Below are 26,232 nucleotides of genomic sequence, written 5' to 3'. Positions count from 1 at the left end.
GTGGGCAGTTTGTGGCATCTATTAACACTGTGGCTTACAACTCATAAGAGAAGACTTCAATGAAATGGATTCTGATCCAATTCTAAGTAGAGTCACTGCCCTCAAGCTGTTGGGATGTAAATCTGTCTCTCTACATCTCTCCAGAGCTCTCATCATGATTGCTATTTGGATTTCTAGCTGCATTCAGGGCACGATTAAATGAGCGAAATCTTGATCTCGCGCAAACTAAATGGTTAGTTCCACTTCAGAGGAGATTGACACAGTCACTTTCAGCTTCATCTGCACTTTCTGTAGTCACCGATTAAAAGAACATTCAAATGCTAATATTGTATTGACTCATTTTGAATTCATGTGCATGTTTATAGTCAACTCGTCGTCTCCAAAAAAAAATTTGGGAATAGCATGTTGGAACTGGGATACCTTTATAAGCAACATGAGTATCATTGTGCCTGTGCAAGATCCGCAACAAATACATTTGCTCTGTGCAAGCGTAGCAGACATGGCAATACGCTGTACTTTGCCATTATGATATATTCATAAGGGTTCGGATTTGTAGTGGTTGTCTTTCTTAAAATTAATTAATAGATAACAATGAGCTCAAATACATGTTTCCTGCTAATTATAGTAATTACTTTTTAAATCATTTCTCATGAGAAGAGACTCTTTTTTAACAATTTAACAATTGACAGCTTTCTTTTGTGGTCCTCATCTAATAACCCTTGAATCGCATATGCGAATTAGCATACCTTAAACTGTTTAGTGTTAAAATCACACAATAGATTAAATGCCCCGTGGGAGCCACACAATTCTGGGACTAAGCTGGTTATTTATATGCCTTTCATTTAATAAAACAGGAGAAATTCAATGTTCCTTCACTCTTCTGAATATAAATCTTTTTTGGAATTAATAAATCTTGGCAGCAGAAGCATTCCTGACTGACAATGAAAAAATAGGACAGTGCATCTCACAGATGGCAGTTGGGAACAGTGTCTCTGTGTGTAAGCTGATAAGTCATGCACTGATGAGTCCATTTCTTAATTGCGGTGAAAACTCATTTTGCAATCTGACTGAAGAGATAGGGATATTAATTGATCTTTTAATTAAAACGCTTGTGTACTCATGGTACTTTTGGCAAGTAGTAGTATAGAAATAAGTCACATGAAAGGGATGGTTTTACTCACACCTTAGCGGTTTTGTGGTATTATGTGCATTGGGGCGGCGTGGCTCAGTGGCAGAGTGCTTTTCGCCAAACCCATAGGTTGTGGGTTCAATCCCATACCTTTGTGACCACATTGTTGTATCCTTAAGCAGCTGTGTCATCAGTAGGTGAGTGAGTAGTCGAAGGTGGAAAAGCGCTATATAAATGAAGTGCCATTTACCATTCAATTATTTGAAAACATATTATTTTAATCAGGAGACACATTGCTGCCGCATTGTTCTAACTACGAAATAGTTGTTAGTTCCAAATGGCTGAATTTAAGTCGGATCTCGCATTGCATTGTGGCCAACGGGAGAATCTGGTACAGTAGCTAGCTGTGGAGACCATACATATTAGCTAGCTAGAGCTAGCCTTGGTGTGTGTTTAGATCTATAAGTTAAATTATTTAGCAATTTTGACGCAGATTCAGACATGTAGCTATAATACAAGCCACATGTGTCATTTTTAAACCACAGAGGCCATTACGGGGCTCATCCTATGCTGATGGCCACTTGCCTGAAATATACGTGTTTTTCTTCCTTTTTGTAAACGAGTGCGTCACATTTCAAACTTTGGTAACTTGTTGCTGTATTGGCATTTGAACTAAGAACCGGGGGAGGAGACCTGAGATGAACACACACGTTTGTGTTTGCTTTATGTCAAATTACAGAAAGAAAAAAAAAACAGGAATTGTCAAAAGAACATTGGGTATGATTTCGTACGATATAACCTCCATACACATTCTTTTTCAAAATGGAGTGTATTTTTACGGATTGATTTGACCAATTTTGGGGTAAAATTCTGAATAGTACAACTTCTATAGCATTTGGCATTACTTGATATCAAATTTAGCGAGCATAGTAGGCAATCGCTAAACATTTATTCACTTCTGGGTGCTACAATTTATTGTCAGTGGGTGCTAACTTTCAGTTTCCCACATTCCTGCATACACACATCTGGCCCTCAGTCTTGAAGCACACCAATTAATCATTAACAGTCTCATGAGGCTTCTTAAGGTGAGTGATTTTACATTAAGGTTTGATGCATTCTGAACACGACCTGGCCATGAATATTACATTGAGGGTCAAGCATTTTACTAATCATTAACATGCGGGTGTTTTGTTCACTTTGCAGGGATGCACAGTTGGAGACCTTGCATTTGTTTAGACGACAAGCTCAGCATAATATAGATGCAAGGGAATTTGGTTTGTAATCGACCCGCAACTGGCCATTTGTCATCGAGCAGTACCACGGAGGCCACGTTTTTCTGCTGTGTGTGTGTGTTTGCTATTCTCCGTCCCAACCCCTCACCCCAATCTGGTGGCGTCGCCATGAATCCAAGCATGATTTACAGCACTACCACAGCATTCTCAGGACACTAAATTACCTGGCTTATTGGACTTTCAGGAATTTTAGTGCACTACTTTGCATTTCTCCCCAAGCGCTGAAAGCGTATTTGGCGTCACATGATGATGTAAGGCATGTCATCAAGTTGAAATTGGAATTATCAGACAGGAGAGTTTTTTATAGGTGTGATCATTCTTCACTGAACTGAGTGACAGGACCTAATTTGAAAGATTTGATTGAATTGGAATGCATGTACACTGGACCACCTATTAGCCTGTGGTGTTTTTTTAAAGGCAGTTCCAAAAATGGTGAGCAGAATCTTTCTTTGCCTGAACTGTTATGAATTCTTCTAATGGGTAGATTAGATACCTTGTGTGGTAAACAGTTATGTAAGGTGCCCTTGATAAAAGAGAAGATAATAGGTAATATATATGCTCAGTCCCTCACTGGATCAGTAAACGCTAAATCAGATTCACGTACCCCACTGAGAAATCTATTTTTTAGGATCTTTGATGCAGTCCACCTTGAAAACTCAGACAGGTGAGATGAAAGAAAACTATAATAATTAGGACATTTATCCTAATGACGAAAGCAAATTTTCTGAGAAAAACAGCCACATCATCTATTTTGGTATAAATGGCAAGACTTAAGTCAGCTAGGGTTGACCCCAGCACATACATGACCCCAATAAGGCTAAGGGGTATTGAAAATGGATTGAGAAGTTTAACGACCAACATGAAGCAGTTCTCTTTTCACGTTTAGTTTTCTGTTCATCTGTTTTGGCAGCTTAACATCCAGTACTATTAGGGTGGAATACTTGTTCTCGAGTTGGACAAATTCATCAATGTGAAGTTATACACTGAGAGTCTATAAACCTAAATATTACTTTAGAAATTCACTGGAATGCAAAATCTTAAAGCATTTGACAGATACGTCTTTACATTTGCATATCGCTGGCGTCAAGGCCAAAACCTCATAAATCACAATTTGGTAAAATTCATATTTTTCCCCAAAAATATAAGAATGGTCAGTCAACCTGTGTGGTTGTTACTTTTACAAATTATTTACAAATCTAAAGTGTTGAAAATCGCTTTCTCTGTTTGACGTTGTAATGTTAATGGTTGAACGGATGTGCCATTTTTAGGGAAAAGTGACTATTTTGGACATACAAGGTTTCGGCCCGATGCCAGTGATATACTATTATTATTTTGGAAAAGTATAACATTCTCTTTTCTTCACTTACTTCAAAGGAAAAACACATTGAATAACTGTGCCTTTTATGTTCATGTTTTTTTGTTTTTTGTCCGGCCTCAATTTATTGCTCCCATGTATTTGTTTGTAAGATGTAGATGCAATTACACTGTGCATAAGAATGTTAAATATTTGTGATAGAATTACATGTACGCAACATAACTTTAATTCATAAAATGATCGCCATCCCCCCCAAAAAAAAGCAATGGACTTTTCATGTTTATCCCTAATCGTGATTCTTTTTCAAGGACAATATTGCGACATGAATTGATTATTTTTAGTCTAACTGGTGTGCAATTTTGTGTAGCTTTCACAAAAAAAAATTGTAATAACTTGCCTCTATACTCATCAAACAAGAGAAACAGAAGGCATCAGATAATCAATGGTGCCGCATGAGAACGTCAGTGGAGGATTATGAGAACCTACTAAGGCATTGATTTTGTCCTATTTGTTATCTGCCTAATATTTCTCTGCTCTCGATCAATGCTAATTGTTTATTTCATTTGCAACATTTGCTTCATGGGCCAGTAAACGTGATGTAAAATGTTACCACTTTGGATACTACGCAGTATATTCTCTTCACAGACAGACCATGTGCATGTGTTTATTTTTCTCCAAGTTGATAGTGGGGTGTGATTACGACGAAGGATTCAAACTGAGTGGGCGAGAATTTGAATCGGGTCATTACTTTTTTAATAATGGTATGCACACTTAAAGGCTGCACACCCATCTACGCGCACAGCCAGCCCGGAAAGGCAGTCAAATTCTGGCGCTACCCCACAGCATGGCATCTAACATTTCCTACAGTGATAAATGAATAGGAAAAGCCATAGCCGAACCCATCACTTGAATGACCACCTCAGGTTTTTCAGATTAGTCAGCCCAGCCTTGAAAGAGCGGAAGGAGCCATATAATTGGCACACACATGCAAGGGCAGAAAAGCAGCAGACTCAAGTCACACGAGTGTGTTCATTAGGTTGCAGCAGAAAGTTGGTGGAAGGAAATTCATCATCACAGAGCACACTGTCACCTCCCTCGGCCTCTCCTATGTGATCACAGTCCACATGGATCTTTCTCAAACTGCACACATCTCTTGCATCCCACCTCATCTGTCAGCTGTCTATAAACTGTTACAGGTTAGCAGAGAGCTAACCCTGTGGATGAAGTCCACATTCCACTCTTCATCCGTCCTACATTTCTTTTTTCAGATGTTTCCACTTTGAGCAACATATCCAGCAACATTCACCAATATCACCACTGTATGTAAAGATCCGGGCACGTCTTACTACAGATTCTGAGAATCCTGTCAGAGAGCTCCTAACTTAACCCTGGAGAACCCACGGGGTCAAATTTGGCCCCTATAAATTCTGCTACTCAAATAACAAAGACCTTTTTTTTTTTTTTACAAATTTAACTTCAAAAGTCCAGAGTGCCACTTCTGACCCCTGCATGGGGCCATCTAGTGGATGAATATTGCACTTACATGAACCAGAGTGGTGGTGACAAGATGGCTGGCAACATGCTGTTTTGTTGAGCTGGAAATCAATCCAAACAAAACCATCTTCTCAGCAAACCATCAGATGGTAAAATTGTGTGTTTTTTGTTAATCTATTTCATATCATGTTGCAGAATGCCTAGGAGTATGTTTTATATATATATTTTGATAAATTAGCAACTCTGAGCTAGTTAAAAAAAAGGGTTAAAATTGAAAAAACGTATATTTTGGTGTTTAGTGAATTTATAGCAGTCATTTAATGTATAATTCATAATTTTCCAAAGAAGAAAAGGGTTCTTGGGTTCTCCAGGGTTAAGATAGAAATTCCTAGCAAGGAGTCTTAGCTTAGGGGTGATTTCAGAACATTCTCTGAAAAACTTTGAACAACAAATGGGCAGAAACTTCTACCTTAGTAAGAAGGTGTTTCAAAAGCTGTGATTGATTTGCCTTGGTTGTTACCTGACAAACAACTCAATTCATGGTGCATTACCACCGACCATGGAGTGTGATTTCACTCTGTCAAAGAGGAATAAAGAAAAGGGGAAAAACACCCTATATCCTACTAATTTTATCAATTTCCCTCAAATACTACAATTTAACTGTGATTGGTTGATCCTAAAAGCTATATAGAAATAAACCTTTGGTGTTAATGGGCAAATGATGTACCGTCAATTCTATCAATTTAACTATAGCCTCACTTGAGGTGCAGACTTCCGACACAAAAGCAGACATGACACGGAAGTTAACAACAGTTTTTATATCCAAAAAAAAACTAAGTAATCACAGCAAGCATGGTTGGATGCAGATGGCCTCAAAGAAAGTACTTGAAGAAACCTTGACGTATAAACCATTGACCAAAAAAACGTGTCACTGAGCAGCTCTAGCTAGGGCCATGCTCAATTCTATATAACAGAATAAAGGCATATATGACAAAGTAAGGATGTCAAATACAGGACCATAGCAACTGACAAAATCACAAGGGACAAATACAGGACCTCATCTTATGGATACTGTGTAATTGAAAATTATATTTCTCATAAAAATGATCATAAATGAATAGTAAGTAATCTTTAAAATTGTCCTACAAAATGTGTGAAAACTTAGGCCCACTTGCACAGTATTCACATACTGAGTTATATTTATTTAATTATATTAATTGCCATACTGGTTATTTTTGCACTTTCAACATTGTAATTCAGTTTAATTATGAACAAGGATAAAATGGCTTGTTTCATTAATTCACTGTCATCCAGTGTTTGGAGAAAATACGTATATCCTGCCTCTTCTGTCCACCATTTTGTCTTCTGCTTAAGGAACTCCTAAAAGTCCTCTTCATTGCTCTTAACATATCTCACCTTAGAAGCTCTCTTAAGAGCTAGGATTCATAATGAACAGCTTTACTAGATCTTCCCTTCAATTCTAGAGAAATTTTATCATGATTTTGAGAATTTTCATAGAATTTGGCCACTAGTAGCAACTCTTTGCACTAAGAATCTTTAGGAATATGGCCCTTGATCTCATTCTCTTGAAGTGGTTTGTGAAGCCCTATAGGAGGACATTGAGGATTAAAAAAAACAACATTTCCGTTCCACAGATAAGGGCCATCCAGTTCTAGCTGTTGTTGCATGTTAAATTAATAACAGCGGATGTTACACGTTTTATCCTAAAGAGGACAAAAAGAAACTGCTGTTAGAATCGATTCTTTATTGTCATTGCACAAATTGTGAATTCCATTTTTTAAAGGTTGTCTCTCCTCTAAGCAGTGTAAATATTTGGAACACAAAGCCATGGCTTGCCTCAGAAATTCACTACATGTGTGGCAGCCTTCACAATGGAATTGAGATTTCCTTCACATTTCTTCACATAATAGAAGCCTCATTTTGCATTCACAGAACCTGCCACCGCTATTGAGTCTTTGAACTCCCATTAAGCCATTTATCGCCATCCAGTACAAGTCATTTCATTTTCCCAACATTGGCGACGGATGCCCTCTCCCCTCCTCAGCTCTGCCTCTTTTACAAGTTTTGCAAAATGTGAACATTGACTGCTGTACTAAAGGCTGTCATTTCTTATTTTTTTTCCCCCAATAAAAACACCCAGTTTAGTGTCTCATTTTTAAGGGCAATAGAAATGTGTTTGTCTAACATGTTTGTCTTTGTTTTCTCCAGTTGCCCCATCCATTCATGAGATGAAAAGCCATGGTGTTGGTTTGGGACGCACTGCTCTGCTGAGGTGCGAGGCAGCTGCTGTGCCTTCGCCAACATTTGAGTGGTTCAAAGGCGAGAAAAGGTGAGCAGAGATTGCCATGGCATCGATGGTCACTTGAATGAGCGTGTTTCAGTTGTTCCGCAACAGAGTCTGTCCTCTGTCGCACCTTTAATTTAGACACAAAAGTGGTTCTTATGGGGTTTCACTGCCTCAAAAAAAGTCGTTATAAAGTGGGCTTCAGCAAACAGGGTTGTAATAGGGATGTTTGATACCACTTTTTTTCAGACGGATCATCAGTACGAGTACTCAACTCTTTAGTAGTAACCGATACAAGTAATGATAACCACTAGTACTTTTGATACATACACCCCCCCCCCCAAAAAAAAATAAAAATAAATGTTTTATTAAATTTCTACCCTAAAATTGCATGAACTTATTGGCAATTTTCCATTCTTCTAATTGGTAATTAACTAATTTACTCCCAGCCATTATCACTTAAGCAACCCCCTTTGCTCCCGGCTGCTTTACTAGATTTTGACTGATTTTGCAAGGCCCACAGAATATTGTGTTCTATTGCTATGAAAACATGGAACACGATTAGAGTCTCTTCTTTTGTCAGGAAAAAAAAGTATATTTGTATCTGTTTCCGTTTTGCAGCAATTAGCATTAGAATATAGCTAATTTTCATCATTATTCACAAACCTGTTGAAAACACTGGCAAAAAGAGCTTGTTGCAACATAGCCCTGGTTAAGCTCCTATACTCTGCTGCCACCTGGTGGCCATTTTTTCTAATAACTACCATTGCTTTAAGCGACCTCTTCAGGTCAGAGGCTGCATCAAAGCTCTATCATTAAAAAAAAATAAAACATTAAAAAAACATATAAATATGTTTTTGGGACCATGGAAGTATATTAAAATAGAACGTTTGAATCCTTTTTTTTTGGAGCAAATGAGTTAAATAAGACCGGGTATCGATACCTAGTATGTGACACACTCATATCAATAGTATTTTCTCAATCATTGATCAATAATATTTAATTTATTTTTAATCCTGTGTTAATACCATTTGCTGTAAATATATTATGGTGCACGCATAATGTTTATAAATAATCCCTGTTTCTTTCAGATGCACAGGCTGTCTAATGTTTTTTGAAGTAGCAGTTGAAACTTTGCCAGTATTTTATCACTGATAACAACAAGATTATAAAGTGTTACAGGCAATACATTTGCATAATTAAAGAGAGGTGGCTTTGTTATCTGTTATCCCTCAGAAGGAAAATGGTCATTCTGTTTGGCTGGCTGCTACGGATAGCCCACATAAATGTTTCCTTGAATCCTAATGAAACGTTCTCTGGCAATGCTCTTGAATCAATCTCTGCATATACATCAGTCATTTTACATTCAAGTGTTGTTGGATTAAAAAGGAAAGACCAGCATTAGCCACCATTTAACCACTTCTGGTGAGCGCATCTTCAATATTCGGCTCATGCTGTGCTAATTGTAATTATGGGCTGGAATCAATTCCTTTAAATTGCTAAGGAGTCAAGCTGCCAGGATTCTAGTCTTTTTTTTTTGAGTCAAAGACTTTGATTTTTGATGACTTCCTACATGGTGATACTTTAATTTACTGTCAGCTAAAGGGCATAAGTACGTGGTCTTCATTGTTCAACACACTGAACAATAGCTTTAGCATCTGTACAGCACAACCAAATAGGAGAAATTGAGGGCCACTTTTCAGTGTGTTTTTTTTGTCTGTGTGTTTTACCGCCTTAACATCAGCTGCTGCCAGTTTGCCACTGCTGGAAAAGCGTAATAGTCTTTGACAAACTCCTTTTCATGATGTGTCACAGCTTTGAATGGAGGTGAAGGGAGTCTTGCGTGTGTATTTCTGGGTGGTTGTGCTTTCAATCTGAATGAGGAGATGGCAGACTTGTTTAATGTTGACTCAAAAAAAGAGACCAACTCACTTGGAGACTACCGGCATCAAGATTATTGGGGAGGATTTCACCATGGGACATCGCTTGACATAGAGGAAGGTCTGATGAAGTGGTTTAAGTCAGAGTTCGTCATTCTGTAAGCAAAGCAAAGCTCTCAAAGTTGATGAGGCAGACACAGTAAATATAGTGGACACAACACGCCTGCTCTGTGGGGTATGTAATGGATTATGACAGGAGTCATTCCTTAAAAGTTAAAGAGGTTCAGTTCAAAATGCAGATGCAGGAAACTTAATAATGCATTGCATACATTTTAATGTAGTCCAAAACAAATGATTGTCACATAAAATAATAACTAGAGATAGACCGTTATGGTTTTTTGGGTTTGTTTTTTACTGATTATTAGTAGTCAAGGAGGCTGATAACCGGTACTTGGAGCCAATATTAATTTTAACTAAAACACATAAACATATTTTTCATTAAACAACTTATTGAGATGTGCAAAATATTGGAGTTTTTTTTGTTCTTTCTTTCTTCAAAATCTTTAGTCAATAAATAGCTCCCTATTGTTTTCTACAGTAAATATAGTTTTCCAAATTTGTATTTATTTTAGTTTTAATTTCAAACAAAAGCAGAGCATTCCCAGGGTCAGCATCTCTTAAAAACTTAACTAAAAATTCAAATAATAAATAGTTCCCTGACGCTAACTCAGTTTTAAATTGATCTATTTTCGACCGTATGATTCTTCAAAAAGGCTGATCAAAATGTTGAAAATCGGCACCGATAATCGGCCCGACCAATAATTGTCTATTGCTAATAAGCACTTATAATTATGTTTTGAATTTTTTTTTTTGCACTGGATTGTTTTCATTTAAAATATTTTAAAACATTTGCATTGAAAAATATTCATGTTTTAATCCTTAAATTTCTGAAATTAAACTATTAAATCCCACAGTTTCCCGAGATACAAACATCCAATTTATGAACATTCATAAATACGAACATACCATCCACAGTCATGGTTTCATAAAATGTAATACACACATATTCGGAATCTTGCCCAACACATTAATAATAAAAGCAGGAACAAACCTAAGTAAAAAGTAACATTAAGAATTGCACAAAAATTTTGAGATGTTTGCTTCATTGTGATTTTTAGATATGATTTAAATGGATGGGCCTTCAGTCGCAGGATGCAAAATGTGTCGGCTGATAGTGATGGTCACTATCAGTTTGGCTGTTAGCTAGCAAATCAGTGCATAAGATAGAAGTAGACTATGAAAGTAACAGATAATAAAATGGCATTATCTAGTCAATTAATCTCAACAAATTGTTGCTTTTTATTATGAGTGTTCATGTATAGTGTTTACTATTGTGATGCCCAGAAAAGATCACCATAAAAAGTTTCACAAGTTAAATTATCAATGTCATCAAAATAATAAAATGTCTCCAACTGCGATGATCTGAGATGTAATAATTTCTAAAATCCTATAATCAACATTTATCATGTAAGAAAGAGTTCATTTCTGCAGGATGTTCAATATAATTCCAATGACTCACTCAAGCTATACATGTGTGTTGATTTCATAACACAGCACAGCATAAAAACAATTTATTATCATGTAAAGTAGTACGCATCTGAGCTGTTCCACCTTCCTTTTCAAGGCTTCATACGTGAGACCCCAAGGAATAACTCGATGGCTGAAGAGGGTATTGAAGTGCTGCTTAGTGTCAGGATGACAAACATTTGTACTGTCCTTGACACCTCTCTCCTCCCCCTTGACATTTTCTGTGCGTGCGGGTGAGAAATAAAGGCTTAATGTGTTGGCATTGTGCTCCATTTTCAGGATTATTAAGGGCCAGGGCATCGACATCAAGAGTCTCAGTTCCAGATCAGTCCTCACGGTGACCAACATGACAGAGGATCGTTACGGGAATTACACATGCGTCGCTACCAATAAACTTGGGACCGCTAATGCCAGTGTGCCTCTCATCCGTAAGTACCGTTATACCGGAGTTTCTTGATTTCTTGTGCTGGGGTATTGAAGAGTCCTGGTGGCTGCCCAAGGCGCTTTGTGACCTTGGAAGCATTTAAACCGGAGCACTTCGAAACGCAGAAGGAAGCCCTCTTGCAACTTAGTGCCCACATATCCTCATCGGCATTGCCTTATTTTCTTGTTACTTTCAGCACCAAGCAGTCAGTGCGCGTTCACCCGCCAACTCTTTGCTTTTATTCTTTTGAAGTCACCACTCTTGCTGCTTGTACATATCTTGTCTGTGTTGCTGTGGTTCTGCTTTGAAATTCAGTATTTGCATGAGCATTGATAGACATTTAGCTTCACGGAAAGATGAGCACAATTGCAGCACGCAGGTCAGCGATGTTAAGCGGAATGCTGAGAAGGCAGTCTGACCCAGACCGCGAGAGAAGACTGCAAGTCAACCCTTTCATATCTTCGATACTTTTCCAAGATATCAAACTGGGTTCAAAAGGTGGAGGAGGCCAAAAGTCAAATTGCTGGTGCACAAATTGCCAGACTACATCACAAGAATAGTTATTACACACGTTAAGAGACTACCACACACTGCAAATAACACATTTTGAATTCTATATTAACACACAAAACCTACTGAGACACACTTATGCCATAATTTATGACAGACGAGACTTCTTAAATCTTTGTCACAAAGGCGTGGGTGAAGTAACGTGGGGATAAAATATATCTCATCTTAATAATTTTGACAAATTACCTGATTGGAAAATCATCCATCCATTCTTTTCTGCTCATTCAACGGTTGCGGGGGCAGCAGTTTAAGCAGGGAATTCCCTCTCCCTAGCCACTTCGTTCATCCCCCAGCCATTCCCAGGCCAAACGGGAAGCAGTATCTCTAGCGTGCCCTGGGTCATCCCCGGGACCTCTTCCCAAGTGGCACGTGCCCTTATCACCTCACCAGGGAGGCATCCAGGAGGCATCCTCACAAGATGCCCGAGCCACCTTAATTTGGAGTTGCTGATTCTCATGCCAACCACTTTACACTTGGCTTGATGAAGCCAACAGCACCACATCATCTGAAAAAAGCAGATACGTAATACTGAGGTCACAAAACTAGAACCCGTCAATGCCTTGGCTGCGCCTACAATTTCTATCCCTAAAGGTTATCACAAACAAAAAAGTCTATCAACCAATAGGATCGACAGGAATATGGCAACAACAACAAAAACAACACACGTTATATTTGATTGAAATTGTCGTTAAAAAGGGTCTTGGAAAAACCTTTAACCTTCCTACACAGGCACATCCCTTCTTGTAGAAAGTCCCAAATGTTTCTCAAATAAGAAAGCCTGATACAGAAGTCAGCCTGGATGCGTAGAAAGCCCACACCTAGAATATAATTGAACATCTTTCTGCTCTATACGCCCACAGTAATTTGTCTAGACAGTGTCCATTAAAGGGTGGTGCAGATAAGTCTATCCCTTTAGATGTTGGAAGAAGTGGCAGAGACCAATGTGGTTGTTGCAGAGGAAAATACAAAACTATGAAAACTGTCTGACAAATACTGGAATATCATCTTAGCAAGATCTACAATAATGAATCACTGAGAATAGCTCTGCAATATATCAGAAAAAAACCTTAACCTCATTCGAGGACGACAAAACTTTGAATCAGTAGCACACAACAAAGAGCGTGGCGTGACCCTGATACCCTTCAAAATAGATTAATTTATCTTCCAAACAATAGTGAACTAAAATGGCATGCCTGATTGAGAGTCATAAGAGGCTCAAGGTTCCCTGACTGGCATTGAGTATTTCATCAGAATCATCTTTATTCAGCTTTACAGGATTTTTTTTGCCGAGTTGTATTATGAGATGTATTATGTATATCATTGCATTGGACAGCACACAAGGTGAACTAATTAGTGTACAGCTTGTATAACTGTGGAAATGTACTGTCTCAACAAATTGTGTACACTCTTAAGTGAAAATGTCCAAATTGTCCCGAAAGTGTCAATACTTTTTGTGGTCACCATTATTTTCTGGCACGTCCTTAACCCTCTTGGGTGTGGAGTTCACCAGAGCTTAACATGTTGCTACTGGAATCCTCATCCACCCCTCCATGATGACATCACAGAGCTGGTGGATATACTCTTAATTTGGGTTTTAGGTATGGAGACATACGACATGACTTTTACCCTCAGCTTCTTTAGCAAGGCAGTGGACCTCTTGGAATTGTGTTTGATATCAGTGTCATGTTGGAATTCTGCCTTGTGATCCAGTTTACAAAGGGGCGGGATCATACCCAAAGTACATGCTACGGGTAATTCAAGTTAATTTGTCCACTTTCAGCAAACTGTTTGAAGACTTTGTAATGTACCTCATTCCTGGTCCTCAAGGGCCGGAGTCCTGCAGGTTTTAGATGTGTCCGTCTTCTGACACACCTGATTCATATAATCAGCTCATCAACGGGCTCTGCAAAAGCCTGATAACGATCCTGATCTTTGGAATCAAATGCGTTGGAGGATGGAAACATCTAAAACCTGCAGGGCTCCGGCCCTCGAAGACCAGGATTAGAAATTGATGTAGACCAATTTGATGCAATGTGCAGCGTATGGTCTGAGCAGTGACAGGCTGACTCCCCAACCCCTTCATCCTCTACAGCAGTGCCTGCAGTGCTTTATGTCTGTTTTTCAAAGACAACCACTGTCCTCTTCTTTGGACGACTATGACGAGGCCTATTCTCTGGCCTTTGCAAGTGCTGTATGGTCTTGACCACTGTGCTGCAGTTCAGTGTCCAGTGTGCTGGAAATCTTCTTATAGCCGAGGACTTTTATATAGAGAGCAATAATTCTATTTTTCAGCGCCCCAGAGAACCATGAGGTGCCATATTGAACTTCCACTGACCAGTACAAATTGAACACATCTGCTCCCCTTTCGCAGCCGAGACCTAGTAATACTGAGTCACAATACACGTGGGAGGGAAAATGTGGAATTGGGTCCAATTCAGACATTTTCTCTTTTTGGCGTATTTACTTGTGTTGACACCGGTTTAGACTAATTGCTGTGCAGGGCCAGTGCTTTATAGATGTGGCAGGTCACTAGGATTTTCTTGCTCTTCCCTTCAATGAATATCAATCAGGGCATCTTCCCAGCTGGCTTGCGCACTCCCTTCCCCCGTCAACGAATGACAAATGTGATTTGCCGAATTAGAATTTGGCGTATTCCATTTGGCGTAACCTTTATTTGGTAACGATTAGGGGTGTCAGGCGATTAAAATTTGTAATCATAATTAATCGCATGCCAACAATAGTTAACTCATGATTAATCGCAAATTATATATCTGTTCTATATGTACAATAAAATGTAAAATAAAATATTTTTTTCTACGTTTTCATACTCTTGTCAACATACAACTGGGGGGAAATTAAACTAATAGAAATATGGCTGCATCTTTTAGTCATTGATACAGTAATTTCATAATTCATAAAATTGAGTTAAAATTGAAAAGATGTACTGAGATGTAAAAACGAGTGTGATATTGATTTGTGTTGAGATCATTTCTCTGCCACTAGATGGCACAATTGACGTTGGTGACAGCTTTTCATATTAAGAGCAATCTAATCTTTAACATGAAGTAACATTTTTAAAATTGTACAATACAACTTGACCCCACCCTCCATAATTATAGGTATGCATTATTATTAAATGTATTACTACTATTCCTCAAAATTAACACACTCATTTTGACGCCTCTAGTAACAATTAACAGTCTGTGTGTGTCAATGCTAGCAACTATGAACTGAGATAATTACAGTTAGCACCAAGTTGCCGAGCTTTTCTCTTGAGGGGAAAAAAAGGAGCTGCCTGTTTGGGGACAGGGGCTTACACGTTTCAAGTGGATGATTCACCCGCCAATTAATTGAGACAAGGTGTGAGCATGACTAGAGTGTGGTAGTAGAGTGGAGCAACTACAGTGTTTTACAAACAATGTGTTATTGAGCCTCTGTTAGATGTGACCTGAAATACAGAATCCAGTTATCTTGTCCACCTAATTCGCCTGCCAAGCTGCAAGGAGCGATGCCAGTTAAGGATGGAAGAACAACATTGTCGAGCTAGGATGAGAGGGGGAAAAAAATCAATTTAATGTATTCGCTGTTGAAATATGAACAGGTGAATTAAATTATTCACCAGTTTGCGCAGCACCCTTAGATGATAACATTGTCACTCGCAGGCCAGGGACTCAGATACAAAAGTATATTTCTGTAGCATTTTCTGTTGTCAAAGGAGCGCTCTGCAATCCTGTTTGTGTATGCACATAGAACATCAAAAGATTGCCTCAGATCTTCCGATGGATGATCTTAATGGGACGGCGGTGAGGCCTGAAGGGAAGAAAGACGAAACCCTCAGCATAGTTTGTGGAAATGAAATCCTTTACGATCGCCCACAACTTCAGTTAACTCATTCTTGATCCCTCTATCTGTCTTTATGGCACACATTTCCGTTTCTGTCTGATTCTCTTATTCCTTCCTTTGTCTCCTTCCTGTCTCCTATTCATTCCATTTCATCTTCTCACACTTCCCCCTTTCTTCTTTCACCTCCACAAAAAAGTGTCTCCCCTGGCTCCTTTTTACTCCCATGATCTCCACTAATGAAAGAGAGGACAATTCTGCTGTCGCCCTTAATGAGGAATGGCAAGCAATCACCGTGGTGCACTCTCACAGGTACCCAGATGCAAATAACAGAATCCAGAGGTGAGACCACAGGTGACTTTGGATAGCTATTTTAGAACCAGTCAATAGCCATTGATGAGCAAGATGGCAAGGGGAACGAGGCTTGCATATTTGACCAAGCGTCATACGTTGCTTTGAATTTAAAGTGGAAGCGGCACATGGCTGTTGTGTGGAGAAGGCTCTGATGATTCATTTATACTGTCAGTATACAAAAGGGTCAGTACTTTGGCGTCAGCTTTACACAATTCTTGATAAGTTGTGACATTGTAAGGTTATTAATATTCAGATGTCTGAATGTTATTAGCCTCAACCTTTAAATCAGCCCAGGAAAACACTTTCCATTATTGCTGATGAGATGAACTGTGAGTCTGGACATCGTACACCTCCAGACTGTCAACACATTTGCTGGGCTTGTAAAACAATTGTTGCAAGAAACATGATCTGGTTTCTGTCTTAAATGAATTACAAATCAAATGTATAGCGTTTGGGCTATGTGACTGTAATGCTGGCTATTTAAAGTTTTGTTAGGGCTCAATGAAATGGTCTTAAAATGACATCTGCAATTTTTTTGTTTGTTTTTCACAAAATTCTATTTTCATATTTTAATTGTCACCCCCACCCCTCATACTTGATAGAATATTCACAAGCTAATGAATTTTTTTGGGAACACAACATTGCAACAACAACAAAAAGACGCTTTGGAGCCCTGCCCCCACTTTTCAGGAGACCCCAAAAACGGTTTGTTTGTTTGTTTTCAACCATTAACATTGCATTACCAAAGACAGCAACCCATTTTTGGCACTTTAAATTGGTCAAAAATTGTAAAAAAATAAAAAATAAAAATAACACACACAAACACACGTGTAAACTGACTAATAGTATAGATTTTTTGAGAAAAAAAAAAGAAATGTACTAAATTGTGCCTTATGAGTTTTTGGCTTGACGCCAACGATATACAAGTTTTGAACTTTAGACCAGTCCTTCTCAAATAGGGGGGCGGGCCGGAGGAGCTGCGGTGTGACCCCATTTTATTTAATTTTTATTTTTTTGCCATACTACGATAAATTATAATTGCACATCCACAACAGTAGGTGGTAGTGGTGCTCTCATTGTCAGAGTGTGTGTAAGGAATTAGAGCTCCTCTGAAGAGTTGTACTAGATAAATTATACTATATAGTCACGGCGGAGAGTTGGGGTGGAGCGTGAAGCACTACAATTGACATAAGATATCCAATTGGTATGAATTTCACAACGCCTTGACACCAGTAAATGTCTACATAATCACATGTACTTATGTATAATGCTCCACCTTGATCTTGGATCTTTTTTTTTTTTAAAGAAAAAAAATGTATAACTTTTCAACACTTAAACTAATTCTTCCCGTTTGGATCCATAAACTTGGGAGGAGTATGACGACTTTTGTTTTTTACGACTCTACTGTGTGTACCGCTTGTGACATTTCCGATCATTAACTGAGATTCTAAAACTGTAGCATATGTTTAATAACAAAAAAAAAACTGTGTGTAAACAATCAAAAGTTATTTCAATGACATTCAAGAAAGAGCAAAGAAAAGCAGCCTGCTGATTTTACAGCAGCCTTTGTGCTTAAATCCTTTTGTTCCATAAACACACTGGTATAAACTGAATGCTAATGCTTGTCAACAAAGACAAATATAGAGCATTAACGAGCTGACATAACATGTTTCATATTGCATGTCCAAAAAAACAAAAACTTTTTTTTTTAATGAGAAACAAACAAAACAAAAAACAATGCTCACTTTGTGGGTGTGTCCAGATAAATCTACAGGGGGAAATTGTAGCCATTATTTTATTTATTTTTTTAGTCTATCTTCTTTCCTTTGGGTGACTGCATTTACTACAGTTCGATTTCCCATTTCAAGTGCTGGATAGAAGTAAAATTTGATGAAAAGAAGTGCAGCTGTTCTCTCCAATTTTCTGAGAAGTCCTCCAGCTTAATTGGTCAAGCTCTTATCCTCTCAGCCCACATCGGCTTAGCCCCATGTGGAGCTTTCTCCTCCTTCTATACCTCTGCCTTCATTTCCTCCTTCCACCCCCACCCCAAGCAGTAATCAGAAGAGACTGATGAGGAAAAAAGTAGTAACTCACTTTCTCTCCATCACCGCCCAGTCTCCTCCAGGCAGGAGAGTCACTGCCGGCTACTTGTTTAATGAGCATTGTGTTTGTTTGTCACACCTATCAGTCAGCACATGTAGGTGTCATTCGGACATGTCTCCTCGTCTGACGTGATGTTGTTTGCTCACGCCGTGTGATTGTGTCTGAGTCAAGGAGAAGAGATGACAGTGAAAAAGTAGGAACTGTCATAATAGTAAATCATTATTGAAGCCAGGTGGGAAATGAAACCTACAGTTGCTTCGTTCCGCAAGCTGAACTCATCAATATTTGAACTCACTCCCTTTTGTTTGATTTTGTCAAGAAATGTTGATCAGGTGTTTGTCAGACTGCAATTTAACACTCCCATATGTCGGGCATGTAAATGCGTGTCTTCTCCTAAAAGCAAACTAAAAATATTGCAGCATTTACGTATCATTTGAATGCCTGAATTTACATATTTAGGCAATCAAAAAGCCATTAAGACTTTTTTTTTCAGTTGCACTTTGATGAGGAAACGTTGCTGTGACAATGTGCTCACGCTGCAACCCAGCGGGCTTTAGACTTAACACCCACGCCGCAACATCTCCTCAAGCAAGGGGCGTTTATCCCAGGATGACTGAGCATGCCCCGCAGGGCAATACACACTCTGGGCAGAATTAAAAATGACATAGAATGAATCATTTTACACCTCGCAGAGAAACTAACTCGGACTTTAGCACCAAATATATATTTAATCATCTCAGAGGAGTTGGATCATGGTTGGAATACGATTTTTCTAATGGATTGTTAATGTTGTCCACTAGGCATGTGCAATTCTGGGGGAACAAATAATTGATAAATTATTGTTCATATGTCGGGATGTTCGACCACTTTTTTTCAAACCAGTATCAGTAATCAGTAGCAGTATTCAACTCTTGAGTAGTCACCGATACTGAGTACCGACACCACTAGTGCTGTTGATACATATACTAATTCCCCCAAAAAACAAAGACCTATATGTCCCAATATAGCATTTTTTCTTAAAATTGCATGATATTAAAGGCAATTTTCTATTCTTCTAATTTCTAGTTCCTGTTCACCCATCCCTATTAAAAATGACATGTAGGACCTAGTTGCAAATCATTTCAAACATATTTTGCAAGGAAAAGATGTTAAAATAATGTTTGTGACAATTGCATTGCAATTGCTCATTTCTGTTTTTAATCTCTTCCACTAATGTAATCCTGGACAGCTTCTTGCTGACGCTCTTTTTCTGTTTAACTCTATAACGCCAAACGTATCATATTTAAATACAAGACATTTTGAGCCCTCTATTTCATGAGTATAATATTTTTTTCCATTAATACCTTGATGTACATGATCTGACACATGCATTGCACGGGTAATCCATTAGAGGGCAGTATCACCCAGTTGATGGCTTTTCCAGCGACCAAAAAAGGAGAGACACCCATACTTATTAACTCATTCACTGCCATAAATTCATTTAAAAAAAAAAAGATTATTTAAAATTAGGGGCGACAGGCAATAAAAATTGTAATTGTAATTAATCGCATGATTTCAATAGTTAACTCACGATTAATCACAAATTTGATATCTGTACAATAAAAAAAATCTAGGTTTTCATACTCTTGTTAACAAAAGTGGAAAAAATGTTAAACAAATAGAAATAGTTTAAATTAATTGTTGGCGTTTATAGCCATCAACGGCAGTGAATGAATTAAAAAAAGAAAAGAAAGCATTATTAAAAATTTGGGGCGTCAGGCGATTAAAATTTGTAATCATAATTAATCACATGACTGCAAAAATTGACCTTTACCTTACTAGTTAACTCACAATTAATCACACATTTTATAACATTTCTAGGTTTTCATACTTGTTAACAAAAGTGGATTTTTTTTAAACTAATAGAAATAGTTCAAATGAATTTTTGACGTCTATAGCCGTCAATGGCAGTGAATGAGTTAAGTGGGAAATGTTCTTTCTGATTTTGGAGAATACTAATATGTTTGATATGTCTGTTTATTATTATATTTTTGACAGTTATAAATGTACGAATGTAAAGCATTGTGACCGGATGTATCAAATATGACACAAATCAAAAGTCATATGTGGAAGTTGATATTCCCAAATATATATATATATATATATATATATATATATATATATATATATATATATATATATATATATATATATATATATATATATATATATATATATATATATATATATATTTATACTCTATTTACAAAGAATCTGAATTTTCTCTTATATATTTCATGGTTCAGGCTTTATGTATGACTCAATTTTAGAATTAGGATGAATAAACCAAGTCCAATAAAGCACATTATACAGTTCAAAGGAAATAGTCCAGAGAAGTAATTAATGAATGAAATAGCTATTAAAACTTCATGAAGCTGTTTTATCACTTGGTGCATCTCGACAAACGCCTTGTCCACGACTATGTGCAAATCCAAGTGGCAGAGCTTGCCTGTCGAAAGACATTGTAGCATACAGTAATGGAGCGACTGAGTGTCTGAGAGCTGGAGTCATGCTCAAATATTAATCAGATAACCCTCGTCTGTCTGTTTGAAGAAAGAACTAAAAAGGAATTGTCTTCACATATCTGCTCCCGGAGGACTGGTTGAAGTGGAAGCATTCATTGAAGGAAAGATGTATTCGACCTGCTCCTGCGCCCGTATGCGTTATGGAGAAAGAAGTCACATGGATGCTGATCCCTACAAATTTTCTGCTTCAAAAAGGAATGATGAAATCAAACGAAAGCATGGATGGCTTAATTGTTGGTTGCTTATTAGAATATACGTCAGCAAAGTCAGTATACAGCTTTTTAATTAGCAAAAGAAACAGACTATAGATGGAAGAAGTTGAATACTAACTTCATTTGTAATCACATTCAAATTAGAGCTTTGAATAAGCTCTTGGCTTAGAAGGAACATCCTAATACAAAATTCAAAAAACATGGTGCTCTTTTTATTGTAACGTACAAGCAAGGCTGCCATGGCTTCCCTAGTGATACAAAAGCTCCTCCTGTGCCATCAAACTTCAAGGAATAAAGTAGTTTACATTTTTTGTGGAAAGTACAAAGAGTTTGAATAATTGAGTGTGGGCACATGTGCCAACTGCATAGCGGAACAAAACAATCAGCATAACCTGCACGTTGCTTACCGGTGAGCCATTAGTGACTGGACTCAGGGCCATAATCAGCACTTGCTATTCTCATTCACGTCAATGACCGAGTTCCGAATAAACTACAATTGCTTACTGATTGACAAAATTGTCACTTTTTAGGAGACCCAAAAAATGAGTTGTTTAATATATATATATATATATATATATATATATATATATATATATATATATATATATTCTCATAACAATCGCTATTCTCATTTAGTACGATTCAGAATCGATTTTAAATGTCCCAAAATCGGTTTTATTTAAATAATTTTTAATACTGTCTTGCCTTTGTCTGTGTGTGCCTTTATTTGGAGCGCTGTTCATGTTGTACCCGATTTGGCCACTTAGGGGCAGTGTGGTTCCACACGGTCTGATACGCTGTTAAGTTGTAGCCACATTAGAGAGTAGAAGGAAAAAGTCACAATCAAGTTATTCCAATAAAAGATCAAGTTATTCCAATAAAAGTCGTTTTTTTTTTTGCAGTGGTGGTCTTTTGAGTGATAAAAGTTCCGCGAGTTGCACGCTAATGCTAATTAGCGAGTCAGACTGGAGTAGATCATTACGATTCCTTGCACATCTACAGATTGAAGCAAAAATCATTGTCAATCAAATCATTTTGAATCCAAAATCATTCTTAATCGAAAATCGATTTTGAATCCAATCGCAAACCCAAAAATCGGAATCGTGAGAAATTCAAAGATTCCCACCCCTAATATATATATATATATATATATATATATATATACTCATTAACATTGCGTCATCAAAGAGCACAAGCCATTTTCAACACTTTTGATTGGTCAATAATTCATAAAAATGGCGTGTGGACTGACCAAAAGTATATATTTTTGAAAAAATAGGAAATTTGCCAAATTGTGACTTACGATGCTTCGGCCCGGTGGCAGCGATATGAAAAATCCAAATTTTTAACAGGCAGTTTAACTTCCATACAGGTGTAGAAATGACCAATTATTATTAAAACATTAAGAAAAAAAAACGATTACACTAAAGCTGAACTTTAATAAGAAAGCTGTCATGCAATGATGAGTTCCTCAACTGTTGCTGTTTTGTGTCTGTGAGCGTGTGTGCGTGTGTGTGCTTGTGTGAATATTTTACTCTCTTCCGAGTATAAAGTTTACTCTGTTTTGACTGGGACCGAATATATTTATCTTTTTCAGGGTAAAATGAACGCTACAAAATTTACTGTGTATGCGTATTGTTTTGTTGCGGTGCTTTCTGAATGTTTGAATAGATACATTTAGTAGCTTAAGTCAAGAAATTAGGAATTACTGTGCAGTGTTGGGATGTAGCAATACATATGGGAGGAACAAAGTCTCATTTCATCGTTTACTGGCAACAATTTTGAATCTGCACGAGAAAGCTAAATACTTGTCAAGGAAAAGACGGACATTGTGATTTTCATTAATCAGCAGATCTGATCAGACCTGATGCCTAGTCCGAACATCCATGTTTGTTCTGTACACTTTATTGAAAGTAAGCTTTAATGTCGCTAAGCTACTGTACGTAAAGTCCATTTTCGATCGGTTGATTGTTGCCGTGGTGTTATGTTAAACGGATATACACGACAGAAATATAAGATTCTTTTGCTAACCGCTATCTAGCCTTGAGGCTAATGTTAGGCTAAGTTAATACTGTTTTAGCTAAAGTAGCCAAGCTGCCAAATTGAACACTCTCGGCTTGATTTCTGCTTTCTGTTGAATTGATGAATTGTGTAGGGATTGTAGTTGTTTATAACAATCGCTTTGTCATTGTGTCGTGTCTTTCTTGATGGTCTGAGATACTCTCATCTAAGAAGATTGGAAAATTGACCTTAAAAAGTCAAAACGTGCAGTTGAGAGTTTCCTGTATATTGTCAAATTCTTGTCTGGCTGTCGTTTGTGTCTACATGTGGCATTTAAAACTTGCCCTATGAAAAAAAAGTAATTTTACCGCACAATTCAGGACATTTCTGGAATTTACATGATGTCATCTCCCAAATGTCATCAGTGGCGCAGCCTGATATAAGTTCATAAGCTAATCAGATTGTGACCCCGGGCTGCCTCGTCTGAGCGAGTTAAGAAAAAAAAAATAGATTGTATTGTTTTTCCTGAGTTCTCACTGCCATACCACTGCTGGACCAATGTGTTCTAATGATATAATATATGGTATTTGTCTTTGGTAATGTGTCCGCTGCATGCGCCAAATGCATGCATCTGCACACGTGTCATTTGGCAGCTTGTTGATGAAGTGCTGTCTCCACGAGTGAAAATACAATCCATGCACTTGTCTTTAAAGGGGCTTGCTTTTTATTTAGCAAGTCCATAGCTCTGCCATGGTCGTCATGGTAACGCTAAGCCGCCCTGCAGTAGAGGGAGGCGGGGTTAGCAATGGCTCATTTGCACGAGGCAGGACCACCAACAGGCACGTGTAAAATTGTAACTATCAGAGAGATGGGTGTTTATTCAACACACGAGGCATGCATTATGATTGACATTTTCACTCAGTGTCGAGTTTCCAAGCTCTTTTTTGCATCAACATGACTGACACACCTGTGGCGCAGGACGTCTTGAGCATGTGGAGGTTGCATCTTACCACGGAGATGCTGACCCTTTTTGTCCTTGCATGCTCTTCTATTTTTTTTTTTGTTCCTTTTTACGTTAGGTCTCCATTCTGTTAATAATACATGAATGTCCTCTTTCCCTCCCCTTTCCCTCCCCCCTCTCCTCCCCTGTAGCAATTATTGAACCCACCACCACTAGTGCTGTCTCAAGGCCAGGTCAGTATATGTCACCGTGCTGTACACCAACCTAGCGAAGAGGTCCGCTTCCTCATACTAACGAGAACCGATATCGTCTCCATCGTGGCTGGCTGCAATGCCTGCTGGGTGTAAAGCTTTGTTGTATGTCCTTAATTTTTTTATATTTGTTATTTCAATTTTTTGGGACTTATCATTTTGGTTGGCTTGGATAGCCTGGAAGCATCTCCACACGGGTGTCCCTTCCATCACAAGGCCGCCTCCGCCTGCTCCTCACTTCCCCGCGTGAGGTAAATGGTAGCATCATCAAAGTGTCTGTTCCATACGCCTCGGGGCCAGATGCTTTTCATAATGCTGATGGCTCCCTCTTCTCTTTGGCTTTCCCACGACCGGCAGCAGCACTCCCTTCGCTTCTTAGCGCTAGTTCAACGTAGCAAACATCAAAGGCAGGATGCTGATGGTGGCAAAGGCGCTCGGTTTGTTGTTTGGAAGATGGAATCTCTTCGCTCTTTGTATTTCTCCTTCGTTTATCCCTCTTTCTTTCCGTGGCTTAATCCTGTAACATCCTTCTCCCTTCCTTCCCTTTCTGTTCCATCTCTTTATACAACAACCATGTGGTGTTGCGGCCACCCTGATCTGCTTGTGTTGTTGTTGGTGGTGCACTGTCAATGTCATCCCTCCTCCCCCACCCTCATCACTGTGCTCTTCCATATTGCCGTCCAGAATAATCCCTTCTGTCTGTCTCGAATGGATTTAAGGTTCCATAATGTAATCTTTTTTCTGCTTATTACCATCCACATGCAGAAATGTTCAGGAAGGAATGCGCGGTTGTCGTTAGCTACGGATGTTTTTTGCCTTTGAAATATAGAACAGGCTAAGATGTCACATAAGGAGCACTGCGGTGAGGAAAAGTTCAACTCATTCCGCACGTGTGTATTCTTACAGGAAATGAGTGAATTAATTCAAAGTGGGCAATGTTTATTTACAGGCCACCAGAGCTTCTACCCTTTGGGGGCGCTTCTCAGTGCCTCAAAAACATGGTGTGCTGCATGCTAATACAAAATACCGAGACAAATACGATGAAAAAGTCCTGCAAACTTCAACATGTGGTATCTCATCTGTTTCCATAATTTTAATAATAAGACGTTGAAATAATCCCGTATTTTAAGAAATTATTAGAAACATAGGCTGTGTAGGGAGATGACTGCTAGTACTTCACATTCTCCTCACATTAGGACTGAATAGTTACTTTAGTTCTCTCATTTTGTCAACCTGGTGTTGCTTTAGCTAAATTGCCAGGACGTGTCCCCCCCACGTTCCTACACGGCCATATGGATTCTTCTCCTCTTTGCTATAAATGGTCCTTTTATGGTGGCATCAGAAATACATAAAAAAAAAAAAAAGCCAATTGCATAGCAAAAAACACTTGTGTTAGGGTTAGTTCTTCATTTGTTAATTGAGGAGAAGTTTCACAAGATTTGTGGATTTTCATTTTACGGTGGTGATTCAACCTGAAGACTTTGTCTGACCTTATAATTATGTCAATGAATGTAGTTATATAGTTTTCTTGTTTAAAATGCCGGATATAAGGCTGCCACTAACAAAATCGTTTTAGAATAGATTATCCTATTGATAATCCCATCGATTACTTTTTTTTTTTTTTTTTCATTCACATTGCCCACAATAATCATAGTCACTTTACACTCACGATCACTCCTTAGCAATGTGTTAATAGAGGAAACTATGCTAAGCTAAATTAGCGGGAGAAGCTAAAGTAACTTTAACCAGTCACGACAATTTAGTGGAAGATGCTTTGGGGCCGTATGTTCTTAAAAAGCACCAAAATCTGAGTTGTTGTTACCCGTTCGTAATAGGCTAGCTCATTGCCGTGTTCCTGTCTCCGAGTTTCACTTTACTGTAATTACTTAAATCTTTATTTTTGTCCTTTTTTATTTTTGAAATTACCCCAAACACTTAGCATCGTTTATT

General features: G+C 38.2%; 1 protein-coding gene across 2 annotated transcripts in view; it reads left to right on the top strand.

Moving 5' to 3' along the window:
• Positions 1-26,232, top strand: part of negr1 (neuronal growth regulator 1) — a 161,043-nt gene that overhangs the window by 98,484 nt on the left and 36,327 nt on the right. Inside the window, exons 5-7 of one of the 2 annotated variants that reach the window (XM_077584274.1) lie at positions 7,460-7,580; positions 11,282-11,430; positions 24,223-24,264. In XM_077584274.1, coding sequence (XP_077440400.1) covers positions 7,460-7,580; positions 11,282-11,430; positions 24,223-24,264 — 312 coding nt within the window. The remainder of the gene's footprint in view (positions 1-7,459; positions 7,581-11,281; positions 11,431-24,222; positions 24,265-26,232) is intronic. The other variant, XM_077584275.1, reaches the window with a different exon arrangement.

This window comes from Vanacampus margaritifer, chromosome 13 (genome assembly GCF_051991255.1).
Source record: "Vanacampus margaritifer isolate UIUO_Vmar chromosome 13, RoL_Vmar_1.0, whole genome shotgun sequence".
In the NCBI taxonomy this organism is placed as follows: Eukaryota; Metazoa; Chordata; class Actinopteri; order Syngnathiformes; family Syngnathidae; genus Vanacampus; species Vanacampus margaritifer.
This window is presented reverse-complemented; position numbering and strand designations above follow the sequence as displayed.